Below are 13,488 nucleotides of genomic sequence, written 5' to 3' on the forward strand. Positions count from 1 at the left end.
AGTGGTTTGATCACGTGAGCATATCAATGGAAAATTGAATTCAATCCAATTGAATTGATACATTACTGGAGGGATCCTGAAGTGCACTTTTCTTGTGGTAGTGTGGGAGGTAGTTGTAATTGTGACAAAAAATATACTTTCCCATACTAATCAAGGTAGAGTAAGGAGATGCGATATGCCACAGTTGAAGAACACAGAAGTTTTGGTCATCACATTACTAAATGTGCTTCCACTAGATGCAGAGGGAAAAAATAAATATATTACAATGAATAGAGAATTTTAGTTATCATGAATGACTGGATACAGATTCTTTGGAACAGAGGAGGCTCAGGGAGACCAAGGTGCATTAAATTATGGATTAAAGTTGACTGGACAAACCTATTTTCTTTAATGAGGCAATTGATACAATAAGAAGGGAAATAAGGAGAATGTTCAAGAAAAAGTGACATGCATTTATAGTGTTGTAAACAAAACAGTTAAGGATCAAGAGCTGAATAGTGAAATTAGGATGTATAATCCTTCTCTTTATGTCATGGCCACGATGCATTAAATAGCTCGATTTTGCTCCTAAATTTCTGATTCCATAGTTTGAAGTATCCAGATGTTCAAGTGTCATTCTCCATCTGATTTATTTTGCAAGAATTTTAGCCATTTCTGATGCCCAAAACATGGTAGTAGAATAAAATCGCAAATGACTCCACCAACTTGAATGTGTTGCTTTTTGTGGTCTACAGTAAAATATTTAGTGCCAAAATATTCTGGGGATAGAGTAAAAACAATTGAAATGGGGAGAAATGATGAAAATCATCTGGCCTTGATGGTCTGCCTAATTAATATTGTCCATCTAACTGCACACTGCTTTGAAACCGTTTAGTTATGTTGATTAGTTGGTATTCATTACTGTTGGTAATAAAATTCACAAATGGCCATGGTCATGCAGCCAGGTTAATGCATGGAAGGGAAGTTGTGGCATAAGAACATTCCTCTTGGACATACTTAACTGAGGAATAGCTTAAGACATGACGTCAAAAGGGGAGGTATCAACTGAATGATTTCTTGAGGGTTGGAGAACCTTCAAGGGTATCCCAGACAGTCACCACATGTACCCACTAAAGACGCTGTCTCTGATGCCCGAGATTGTGCTGCTCTCACCTGTATGCAGTACCTCCAAAGCTGTGCCAGAGGCCCGTTTCTGACTTGAAGTCATGGTGCTGGCTGTGTTGATTTGCAGTCCCACACTCACGTCTAGCACCTCAGCTGGATTATTGCACTGAGCATAAAGAGAAAGAACAACTGAGGAAATGCATCTACCAGAGTGTGGGAACAAATCATCAAGTGATTGATTTTTTCACCACTCCTCAGTATAAACAAATATCTTGTAGAGAGGAAAACGCCTCATGACCACAACATCACACAAACAGGGTTATGCCTCGAGCTTTTAAGGGGATTGTCAGACAAACACTGCAGTGATGCAGACAAATACATTGTGGAATAAATCATCAAATGGAAGGTGGCACAACATTAAACAGGGAGTGCTGTTGTGTTTAATAGTGAATGTCTGAGTGATCCTGCATTTTTAATGATGTAACTGCTTCCTATCTTCGGAAATCTGCCTTTACCCCACGGTGAAGAATCTGTTGATTAGGTAAGAAAAATATTAAGTTCTCTTTTTTGATGATGAACATGAATAAAAAGTAAATTTTGGTAATTATAATAATCATTAGTTTTGACATTTCTGAAATTCTAAAGGAAAACAAATCCTTGCAAAGTGTACCTGGGAGTACTATACATTAAAATTTATAGCACTCAATTGATCTAGAACATAATTATTTCTGAATAGTCAACTATTTACCCATTTTATGGTACATTTAAAAGAAGTATACCAATTTTCACAATCAATCTTTACCATAAACTCAGTTTTGTTCCAAACATGTAGAAGTTTGGACATAGAAAATTAAATGAATAAAATATTTATAGTTAAGCAAAGGTAATATTTTAAATAACAAAGATGTCTCATTTGGCATGAAAAATAATAAGCATACCAGGGCAGTTCATCAACGATTATGGTAATGTACCACTCAATTTCCAATGGAAAGTGAGATGTGCAAGAAAATAAAGTAAAAAAGTTAAACATCTAAACACCCCTGTTCTCGTTAGGTCAAAAGACCTAACGAGAACAGAGGTAAAGGCTACTAATCCTAATTCACAACAAAACTTCTCATCTTCTTAATGACAAATATTGCTTGAAAGTTTTAATTTGTTTGGACATTTTAAAGACATTGCTCTATCTACCACTATATCTAATCACATTGTTATTAATAGTCTTCCATCAAAGTTCTACCATATTGCTCTGTGGCCTGATAAAAATTATTCATCTTCTGATTCTTTTTCCATAAACTAAAGCTTACTCCATGACTTTGCGCTCTCTTTCGCATCCACTCATTTGTTCAAATCTGCTGCTTTCTATATTCATTTTTCAAACATATACAACTTTCACTGTTGATCCCACACTATCTATAACTTGCTGCTCTGTTATATGATCCAAATCCCATCAAAGAGTAACAGCTGAAATGTGTAGTTTCCAAGTGATGAATCAGTCCCTTTCTTTCAACTATTTCCAGAATCCACACTTCCCACCACCCCAACTCAGACCATCATCTCTTGAGATTATATACATTTCCCCCGATAGAGCCCTAATGCTTTTTACAGGAGCATTCTTTTCATGTTATATGTCAAAGATGTCCTTTATTAGTAAATCTCTATTTGATCAACATTTATAGTATGGTTCCATATCTAGTAGATTGCCCCTCTGTATCCCTTACATTCTTCAGGAAGATACAAATGTACAAAGGGGATTTTTTCAAACCTTGAAATCATTATTCCTACCATTCCCACCAAGACTTTTACAGGGCTGAGTTCAATGGCAGACATACGTGGTCTTTTCAACAGTACAGTGTTTCAAAAGAGGATCCATTATAACATCTGAAATGGGCACTGGCTTAAAAGAGACAGGGCCAAAATGCACAGATCTGCATTTTTGTTGGCTCTGAATACGCCATGGCAAAATATGATGGTGTTTGGAGAGATTTTTAGAGAGATAGCGAGATATTCTACATTTCAACCAATAAAATAATTTCAATTGCCTCATTCATGAGTGACATTTTGTTTCTTCTACGTCTGCTCCAGCAACGAGTGTTAGAAGTGAAGAAAATTCACTTACTCCCTTGTTTTGTTCTGTATCAGACTCGCGGTTGTGAAAACATGTTTAGTTTATTTCAAGTGAGATAATTAGTAGGTTCATTACAAGCCCCACCCCCTCAAACAAATCATACTCTAGGATTGAAAGCAAAAAAAACAGCAGATGCTGGAAATCAGATACAAACAGAAAATATTTTGAACATCAGCAGTCAGGCAGCATTTGTGTGGAGAGGAACAGTTAACATTTCACATCAGATCAGCAGTCTTACATCAAAACTAGCTTCCCTGAAACTAGTTAGTAAACTAGTTTACGTGTTTACTAACTTTTCCTGGTTGTAATAAAAGATCATCTTATTTTTAAGAAAAACATAAAGTTCTATTTTTCTTTGCACAGATGTCGGCTGACCTGAGTATTTCTAGAACTTTCAGTTTTTATTTCATGTTCTCGGACTGACTGAAAATGTTTCCATTCCTGAAGAAAAATCCAGCCCAGTTATCTAATATTCCAAAAGACATCCGTAGCTAAATTTGGTTTCTTCCTCTCTGTCCTCCACATTCTATAACTCCTGCAATCTTCAGTAGGATACAAGAAAATGCAAGATGGGGAGTTCTACAGTTCTTTGTAATTAATACTTCTGAAGCAATTCCACTCTTCACCTTTGTGTTCTTGTGTCCTTAAACAAGATCTGCATGTTCTGTATGGCTCACCGTGCATTTTCTAATTATCTGGGATCTCCAAAATAAGCAACTTCTTATTATCTATTTTTCCTGACAAAGCTACAAGTTTCTGGAAACTGAAATCACCCAATCACCACAACCAGGTTTATTTCAGCTCCCTTTGCATTTGGTTTAAAAATGCAGCTGGAATGCACCACTGGCCTTTTTTATTTTTAAAACAAAAAATCATCAGGAATCAAACATTCATAGCATTTACACAATTCAGAAGTTCAGCATAAATTACAAATGTGCTTCTGTAAAGAAAGAACCTTAAGAGCACATCAAGAAAAACTGACAATGTTATAATAAAGGGAACAAATCAACACTTTAAAAAAAAAGTAATGTATTAAAGATATTAGACATTAGATACTGGAAACAAATATGAAGTTGACAATTGGAATGGTCACAAGAATCTGACTGCAATTCAAAAAAACAATCACAACACAACATCCATTTTGTCTCCTCCTACAACTTTTCAAAACCAGTATGTCTACAAATTCAGACATTTGGTACTGCATTCTTCACTATTAAGTGTGTAAGTATCACTTATTTCCAGAACAGATGCAATTGCAATCAGTTTTGCAATCATGTGTGTGTGTGTGTGTGTGTGTGTGTGTGTGTGTGTGTGTGTGTGTGTGTGTGTGTGTGTGTGTGTGTGTGTGTGTGTGTGTGTGTGTGTGTGTGTGTGTGTGTGTGTGTGTGTGTGTGGGGGGGGGGGAGGGGATGAAACGGGGCTTGCTGTCTCTCCCTTCGGGGGAATGCGACTTTTTTGTCATTTCCCCCTTCTCTGCCTCCGTCTGCGCTGAGGCCTAATGGCGGAGCTGGCGACCTCGAGGCACCGGAGGCAGAGCCTGTCAGGACTCGCCCTGGGCTCGCTCCCATGAGGGCGGCCCGGCTCGGGGCTGGAACAGCGCTCCCGTGAGGGGCTGTGACGCTCCCGTGAGGGCGACCTGGCGCGGGGCTGAGACGCTCCTGTGAGGGCGGCCCAGCTCGAGGGTAATGGCGCTCCTGTCGGGGCGGCCCAGCCGGAGGGTGGAACGGTGCTCTGGTGGCTGAGACAGCATTCTGGCGGCAGTGACCCAAGTCCGGGGTTCGACCGCGGGCCAGTGGACGACGTCGTCAGCGGCTGCGTCCGCTGGACTGGAGGGCGGCAGCTTCGACCACCCCGGGCCGCGGTGTTTGAACCGGCCCGTTCGCGGGGTTCGGTGAGCCGCGGGGCTGATTTTGCCATCGCCTGGTGGGGTATCGCCTCAGCGCAGAGGGAGAAGAGGAGGGAAGAGACTGCAGCCCTAAGGTTTTTACCTCCACCACAGTGAGGAGGTGCTTGGTGGGCTCACTGTGGTGGATGTTAATTTGTGTTTACTGTTGTTTATTATTGTATTATTGTATGTATGACTGCAGGCACGAAATTTTGTTCAGACTGAAAGGTCTGAATGACAATAAAGGAAATTCAATTCAATTCTAACTGTAGCACACTAAGAATTCAATTGGACACCTCTGGTCACAATTTATCATTCACACATGATACAGTTGTTGCATCAGTTGCACAAGGGATGCTTTCAGAGCTTTGCATGGGAAATTTGATCAATCCTGGAACACCCATATTTTTTTAGCGCTTCTGCACCAGTAGTAGGACCCACCAAGTTCTAAGAAATTGCCCAGCTGCTTTGTTCAAAGTCCAATTTTCCTCCTTGCACAATATCTCACTTCTGCCCCAATCCATAGGTCCAGATCTCTGGCCTCCCATGTCCCCATGAGCTCCGATCTTCATCTGGGAACTAGGCACCAATCTCAGGCAATGAATGAGATCCCAGCCAGCGTGCAAAATGTGTGATCGGCAAACATTGGATGCTGATGTTTCGAGGCTTGAGCTATTCTAAATTTTGCAGTGACAGCCCCATGATCAAGCCAATCAATGGCACACCATGCAGTTCATCGCTGAAACCAATTTTTTAACCAAGAACATTAAAACCAATATTAAATGGTTTTAATTGTAATCAATCTGTGTTTTTTAGGTTATAGACCTTTAAATCTCCAAGGAAATCCCAATGAAACATTGATGAGCACAAAGTAATCTTATTTTAGATGTTATTATCTGGTTTTGAAAACAGGTGAAAATTTGAGCAGGAACTCTTAAGAAAGAGGAGGATGCAAACTTTTGAGTATATTTTGCTTTTATGTGCTTTTATTTTTGTTGTAAAACATTCTTAAAAACTATAATGGAAAAAAAAAATCACAGGATGGTCTATCTTGCCTGTTCATATCCATAAGGCCTCTGTTGCTGAGCTGAGGGCCCTGGTTGAGCGGTCCTATAACTTCCATATTGCTGGCCTTGACCCTGTTGGTAACCTGGATATTGAGAAGAGGCTCCCTGTGTTGCACCTGTAATTTTATAGCATGTTTTCATTAAGGTTCAGCATCATTTTTAATTTCTTAAAAAATTTGGAAATGTCAAGCAACACAAATTGTATTTAACAGAAATATTCAATTGTTGATTGTTATTGAAGCAAATATTTTCAACCAAAAATTAATATTAATGTAAAAAACTCACTTTGACAAAGCATGCTTATGCCACATCCACATGATTCATGATGTGGATATAAGATGCTGCTGGAGATGTCACAAAATAGTCATAACCATCTGATATAGAAAAAAGTCACTTTATCTCTGCCTTAAATGGGCAGATTAGATTGTGTTGGATTATATTTTACATTTGTCGTTTTAATTTTAGAACCAAATTAATTATATTTAAGAGTAACATTAGATTATGACGAATTCATAAATATAATGTTCATTCAACAGAAATTACTATTAAAACTGGCACTTTCTGCTCTTTACCATTTTGAGATTTTGGCAACATTTGACTCGTGTATATAAAACCAGAAGGAACATAGGACACAAACATGAGGCCAAATTAAACTAATCTCTTCTGCCTGCATGTGATCCATATTCATCCATGTCCATGCACCTATCCAAAAGCCTCTTAAATGCCACTATCGTATCTGGCTCCAACCACCCCTGGTTGTGTATTCCAGGAACCCACCACTCTCTGTGTAAAAAACCTGCCCCTCTTAAAGCTATGTCTTTGCCATTTCCACCCTTGGAAAACAGGCTGTGATTGTCTACTATATCTATGTCTCACATAATTGTATATACTTCTGTCAGGTCTCCCCTCAGCCTCCAATGCCCCAGACAAAACTATCCAAGTTTGTCCAATCATCCTTATAGTTAACCCTCGCATCTGGGCAGCATTCCGTTGAACCTCTCTTGCACCCTCTCCAATGCCTCACATCCTTCCTGCAATGGGCAACGAGTGTTTGATTAGTAGGGGTGTCAGGGGTTATGGGAGAAGGTAGCAGAATGGGGTTGAGGTGGAGAGATAGATCAGTCATGATTGAATGGCGGAGTGGACTTGATGGGCTAATTCTGTTCCTATCACATGAACTGCATACAATACTCCAAATGCAACTGAAATGCATTTCTATAAAGCTGCAACATGTCTTTCTGACTCTTATGCTCAATGCCTAAAGCTAAAAAGACAAGCATAGCGTATGCCTATTTTACTACTTTTACTTCTGATACCACTTTCAGGAACCTGTGAACAAGGACCTCAAGATCCCACTTAATATCAATGCTGTTCAGGATCTTGTCTTTATTTGTAACTCGTTACATTCAACCTCCCAAAATGCAACTCGCTCGGATTAAACTGTCATTTTCCTATCCACTTATGTAGTTGATCAAGGTCCTGCAGTATACTCTGCCAACTATCCTTAATGCACACAACTCCATCAATTTTGGTGTGATCTGCAAACATACAAACCTACCCATCTACATTTACATCCAAGTCATTTATATATATCACCAACAACAGAGGTTCCACACAGATCTCCGTGTAACTCCACTGGTCACAGACGAATAACACCCTTCCACCACAACCCATTGCAAGGTTTGCATGTTATGTTATAACTTATTGCTAAACCAATAACCAACGCTTTGGTTCCCTTTCAATTTTTATCTGAGGAAGATGCTCAACTAATAATATAGGATTTAATGATTGATGGAAGTGTACTTCTGGGTATGTGTTCACATGAAATAGTGTTGTGGGCTTGATATAACTTACATTTTCTTAAATACTTCCTTAAGTTGCATTCCAAAGTGTTAACCATGTGAGGATGAGGAAGAAAATAGCCCATTCTGTATCAGCCATCCAGAATAATTCCACAATCTCATCTCATTTTTCCATCTGGTAAAACTGTACTAGCCTCCACATGCATAACTGTGAGTTAATCACCTTGCATTTGGTCAAATGATTCAACAGGATCAATAAAGAGAAAACCTCTCTATGTATAGCCACTGCTCAGTACCCCTCCCATTCCCATACTGACCTATCTGTTTTCAGCCTCGTCCTCTGCCAGAGTGAAGCTACAGGCAAATTGGAAAACCGCCTCACCAAATTCCACTCATGTAGCCTACAATTAAATAGTACGAACATTGATTTCTCCAATTTCAGGTAACCTCCCCACCATTTCTAACCCCGCCCGTCACATAGTACCAGTCCTCTACCTTCACCTCTTCCATCTGCCTATCTCCTCTTGCTCCTCCCTATCCCATATACCCTATTTTTCTAACTCCCTTTTCTCTTCTATCCACCATCCCTCCCTCTGGTTTGTCATTTCACTCCCCATCTTCTTTCTTTATCAGATTCCACCATTTGCACCCTGATGTTTCTTCCACCTCTGCATTGGTTATCATCATCAACTCTCTCCCACCTGACATATCTGCCAATCATCCTCTCCTCACCTAGATCCATGTATCACTTGCTAATTGTTTCCCCACCCCAACTCTCATCTCTTTTTCTACAACTAAATCTCTCCTCTACACCATCATCTGAAGAACGGTCCTGACACACAATTCATGTCCATTTCCTTCCATAAATTCTGAGATCCACCCGCTGTTTGTTTCTCACTCAGGATCCTGCATCTGCAATCTTTGATGACTCTTTATAAATATAAATGTTATTCCATTTGAATGGAATGAGCAACCATTTGAAACCTTCAAAGTTATGGTTTTAGATTAAAGTTCCAAACAGTTAAAAATCAAAAAGCTGTGCCATTGAAGGGTCCTTTTTAAAAAGGAGAAAATTATGCAAGTTCATTACCCACTTCCTCACATTTTGTAATCGTCTACTTCTTTAGTTTTACCATCTATCCAGTCATAAAATTATATAATGTTGCAATGGAGGGCCTTTTGTCCAATCAGATTTACCGTCCATGGGAGCTGTAGTCCTAATTCTACATTCCTCCTGTTCCATATTCCTTTAACCACTTTCCTTTATCCATCTATCTAAATTGCTCTCAACTGGTGACTCATCTTTCTGCTTCAGTCACTAGTCCCATGACAGCATTTGTACGGTATGTTCTAAAAATTCATATTGTACACTTTTAGTTTAATTTGGAGACACAGCGAGAAAAAAAGGCCCTTCGGACCACCAAGTCCACACCGACCAGCGATCCTCGCACATTAACTCTACCCTACACACACTAGGGACAATTTTACATTTACACCAAGACAATTAACCTACAAACCTGCTCATCTTTGGAGTGTCAGAGGAAGTCAAAGATCTCGGAGAAAACTCATGCAGGTCACGGGAAGAACGTACAAACTCCGTACAGACAAGCACTTGTAGTCAGGATCGAACCCTGGTCTCTGGCGCCGTAAGGCAGTAGCTCTACTGCTATGTCAACATGCCGCCCTTTTCGAAATACCTCAATCAATTAAACAGTTGCCATCCACTATCCTATTTCCTCATAAGATGAATCATTGAGACAGCTTTGTAATATTTTCTGTTCTATTCAAAATTTTAAATTCCTTTAAAGTTTTTAATTGTTTTTAGATTTGTACTTCCATCTTATAATAAAGTCAGACAATCCAGACATAGCAAGGTCAGATTTATTGCCATCCTTGATTCCCCAATAAGTAGCTACCTTGTCAAACCACGGGTGTCTATATGGTGAAATTCGAATGGCTGCACACCATCCAGTGAAATTCGTACTGTTAGAAAGTGAGTTTACAGGATTTTGGACAAGTGATGATAACAAAACAACAATATATTTCCAAATCAGGATAACATCTACCTTGGAGGGAAATCTATAGGTAACTAGACCTAAGGGGACCCGTTGGGTCCCGTCCCCTCAACGCGCGGTTGCGGGGTGAAGGGGCAGCCTGCGGCGTCACACACACACACTAACCACCCCCATTGATATTATATTAATATTATTCATTCACTCCTTTTATCCCATCCCCCGTCCTATCCACTCACGCATAGCCTCCAACTCGCAGGTGCGGCTAGAGGGGACGGGGGTAGAGAGAGAGGGACACAGAGGCACAGGCGGACACAGAGGCACAGACAGGGACACAGACAGGGACACAGACAGGGACACAGACAGGGACACAGACAGGGACGCAGAGAGAGACATGGAGGCACAGAGAGGGACACAGAGGCACAGACAGGGACACAGAGGCACAGACAGGCTACACAGAGGCACAGACAGGGACACAGAGGCACAGACAGAGGGACAGGGAGGTACAGAGCGGGACACGGAGGCACAGAGAGGGAGAGAGGAAGAGGGTAGTGGGGAGTGGACAGCGGGGCGGGCTTCAACCAAATGACTGCGTGTTCAGTAGCTTCAATCCAGAGCCAGGTGGGGGGGGGGGGGGGGGGGGGGGGGAGGACAGAGAGAGGGCTAGGGGCGGACGTGGAATCGAGGAAGGCCGTGGTCGGTCATGGACCCAAGGACCCTGAGTGTGGTGCGGAACGCTGGCCGAGCAGGGCCGACTGCGAGCGGGCGGGGCCACGGCGAGCAGTAAAAGGACTGCGAGTCGAGGGGGTGATGTCACTCGCAGCGCGTGGAAAACAGTGCACACAGGCCGCACGAGCAGATCCATTGTGACGTCATCAGCTCGTTTAGAGGACAAGGGTCCCCCTATTCTGGCACAAAGAGTTTGCATTCACCCCATTTATTATCCTCATGATTTTATACACCTTGATCAGATCACCCCTCAGCCTCTTGCACTCCAAGGAATAACGTCCTGGCCTGACTAACATCTCCCTATAGCTCACACCTTCGAGTCCTGACAGCATCCTTGTAAATCTTATCTGCTCTCCTTCCAGTTTCTTAGCATTTTTCCTATAATAGTGAGCAAAACTGAACCCAATATCCAACATCTTGTACAATTATAATAATATCCCAACTTCTGAACTCAACAGGAATTAAACGTACTTTGCAACCGTTTTCACCAAGGAGAAGGAGAACAGTAAGATCAATGTGGAAGAATACTAATATGCAACGGCATTTTGAGATTAAGAAGGTGGTGGTGCTGGGGCTCTTGAAGAGCTTTAAGGTAGATAAATCCCTGGGACCTGATGTGATTTATCCCAGGTTATTGAGAGAGGCAAGAGAGGAGATTGCAGGAGTCTTAACTCTAAAGATGGCACCTGCCTGTGGCGACATTTTGCCAGCAGCTCGACGGAAGAGAATTATTTATACCTTCAATCAACTCACCTTGATCAGAGAAACGGCAGAAATCGGCGCCGTATCGGACAAGCTGCTAGTGCACTTGAAGGCACTAGCGATATCGCGATCTCCCGCAGCTGCGGGAGCCCCCGACTGTAAGCGTGCCCTCGATCACTGGAGAATGGTCAACTCTGCGTGGTGCTCAGACGTGGCAGTCCTATCCGACTATCAGAATTTATACCTTCAATCAACTCACCTTGATCAGAGAAACGGCAGAAATCGGCGCCGTATCGGACAAGCTGCTAGTGCACTTGAAGGCACTAGCGATATCGCGATCTCCCGCAGCTGCAGGAGCCCCCGACTGTAAGCGTTCCCTCGATCACTGGAGAATGGTCAACTCTGCGTGGTGCTCAGACGTGGCAGTCCTATCCGACTCCTGCTCTCCACACCTGGAACACCTGGCTGTGAAGTGCCATCCTTTCTACTTACCGAGGGAATTCACCTCCATCATCCTGACTGCGGTTTCCATCCCTCCCCAGGCAGATGTCCATCTGGCACTGTGGGAGCTGCACGTCATGGTCAATAAGCACCAGACGGCTTACCCCGAGGCATTTACCACCATAGCCGGGGACTTCAACAAAGCCAAACTGAAGAAATCGCTCCCTAACTTCCACCAACACATCTCCTGTAGTACAGAGGGATCAAACACCCTCGACCACTGCTACACGACCATCAAAGACGTCTATCGCTCTATCCCTCGCCCATACTGCGGTGCTGCTTCCACCTGCCTACAGGCAGCAATTGAAGAGCGCACCCCCAGAGGTGAGGACTGCACAAAGCTGGTCGGGGCAGAGGAACAACTCCAGGTCTGTTTGGAGTCTGTAGACTGGGCAATGTTCAGGGACTCAGCGACGGGTCCCACTTGGTCTAGTAAGTATATAAAACTATGACAGGCATAGATAGGGTAGACAGTCAGAACCATTTCCCCAGAATGGAAAGATCAAATACTAGAAAGCATAGCTTTAAGGTGAGAGTTGCAAAGTTTAGAGATAGGTCGGGCTACCTTTTAAAAATTGGTGAATGCTTGGAACGTGCTGCCAGGGATGGTGGTTAAGGCTGATACAATACTGGCATTTAAAAGACTTTTGGATAGGCAAATTGTTGTGCAGGGAATGAAGAAATATAGATTATGTACAGGTAGATAAGAGATGGTCTTGGCATTATGTTCGGCGCAGACATTGTGGACCAAAAGGCCTGTTCTTGTGCTGCACTGTTTTATGTTCTAATTCACTGACTGATTAATGTCAACGTGTCAAAAGCCTTCATTTCTAGCCAAAACTATCTGTGCCGACAATCCATGGTTTTATTCCTTGGAATGCAGAAGACTGAGGGGTGTATACAATCATGAGCATAGATAGGGTGAATGCACAGTCTTTATTCCAGGGTAGGGGAATCAAGAACCAGATGACATATGTTTAAGATGAGAAGGGAGATTCAATCGGAACTGGAGGAGCAACTTTTTCACAAAGAGGGTGGTGGGAACATGGAATAAACTGCCATATGAAGTAATTGAAGCAGGAACTATGTACTGGTACTCCTAGATCTCTCTGTTCTATCACACTCCACAGGACCCAACTGTTCATTGTGAAGGTCCAGCCCTGGTCAACTTCTCAAAAAGCAGCGCCTTACACTAACCTGAATTAAACTCCATTAGCTCTTCCTCTGCCCTCTTGCCCAACTGATCAAGATGCTTTTGTAATTCTTGATAATCATCTTTACTGGTGAAGTGGTGTTGGGTTTCTTAATAAATATCAGGAGGGGAATAATTCCCTGGGGCCTGATGAAATCTATACCAGATAGTGAGAGAGGCAAGGAAGTAATTGCTAGAGCCTTGACAAGATCTTTATATTCCCTTGACTAACGGGCGAGGTCCCAAAAGATTGGAGAATAAATATTGCTGTTCTTTTGTTTAAGGGCAACAGGAATAATCCAGGATATTTTAGGCCAATGTACCTTACATAAGTGGTAGGCAAAGATTTGTTAGAGACGATTTAGGTAT

General features: G+C 42.0%; 1 protein-coding gene across 5 annotated transcripts in view; it reads right to left on the bottom strand.

The window, feature by feature from the left end:
- LOC129707246 (calcium-responsive transactivator-like) overlaps positions 1-13,488 on the bottom strand; it is a 76,532-nt gene that overhangs the window by 20,571 nt on the left and 42,473 nt on the right. For 4 of the 5 annotated variants that reach the window (XM_055652124.1, XM_055652121.1, XM_055652123.1 and 1 more), the window contains 2 exons: positions 6,170-6,297; positions 1,153-1,270 (listed from right to left, as the gene is read on the bottom strand). In XM_055652124.1, the coding sequence (XP_055508099.1) occupies positions 1,153-1,270; positions 6,170-6,297 (246 nt within the window). The remainder of the gene's footprint in view (positions 1-1,152; positions 1,271-6,169; positions 6,298-13,488) is intronic. The other variant, XM_055652126.1, reaches the window with a different exon arrangement.

The sequence above is a fragment of the Leucoraja erinacea genome, chromosome 21 (assembly GCF_028641065.1).
Source record: "Leucoraja erinacea ecotype New England chromosome 21, Leri_hhj_1, whole genome shotgun sequence".
Taxonomy (NCBI): Eukaryota; Metazoa; Chordata; class Chondrichthyes; order Rajiformes; family Rajidae; genus Leucoraja; species Leucoraja erinaceus.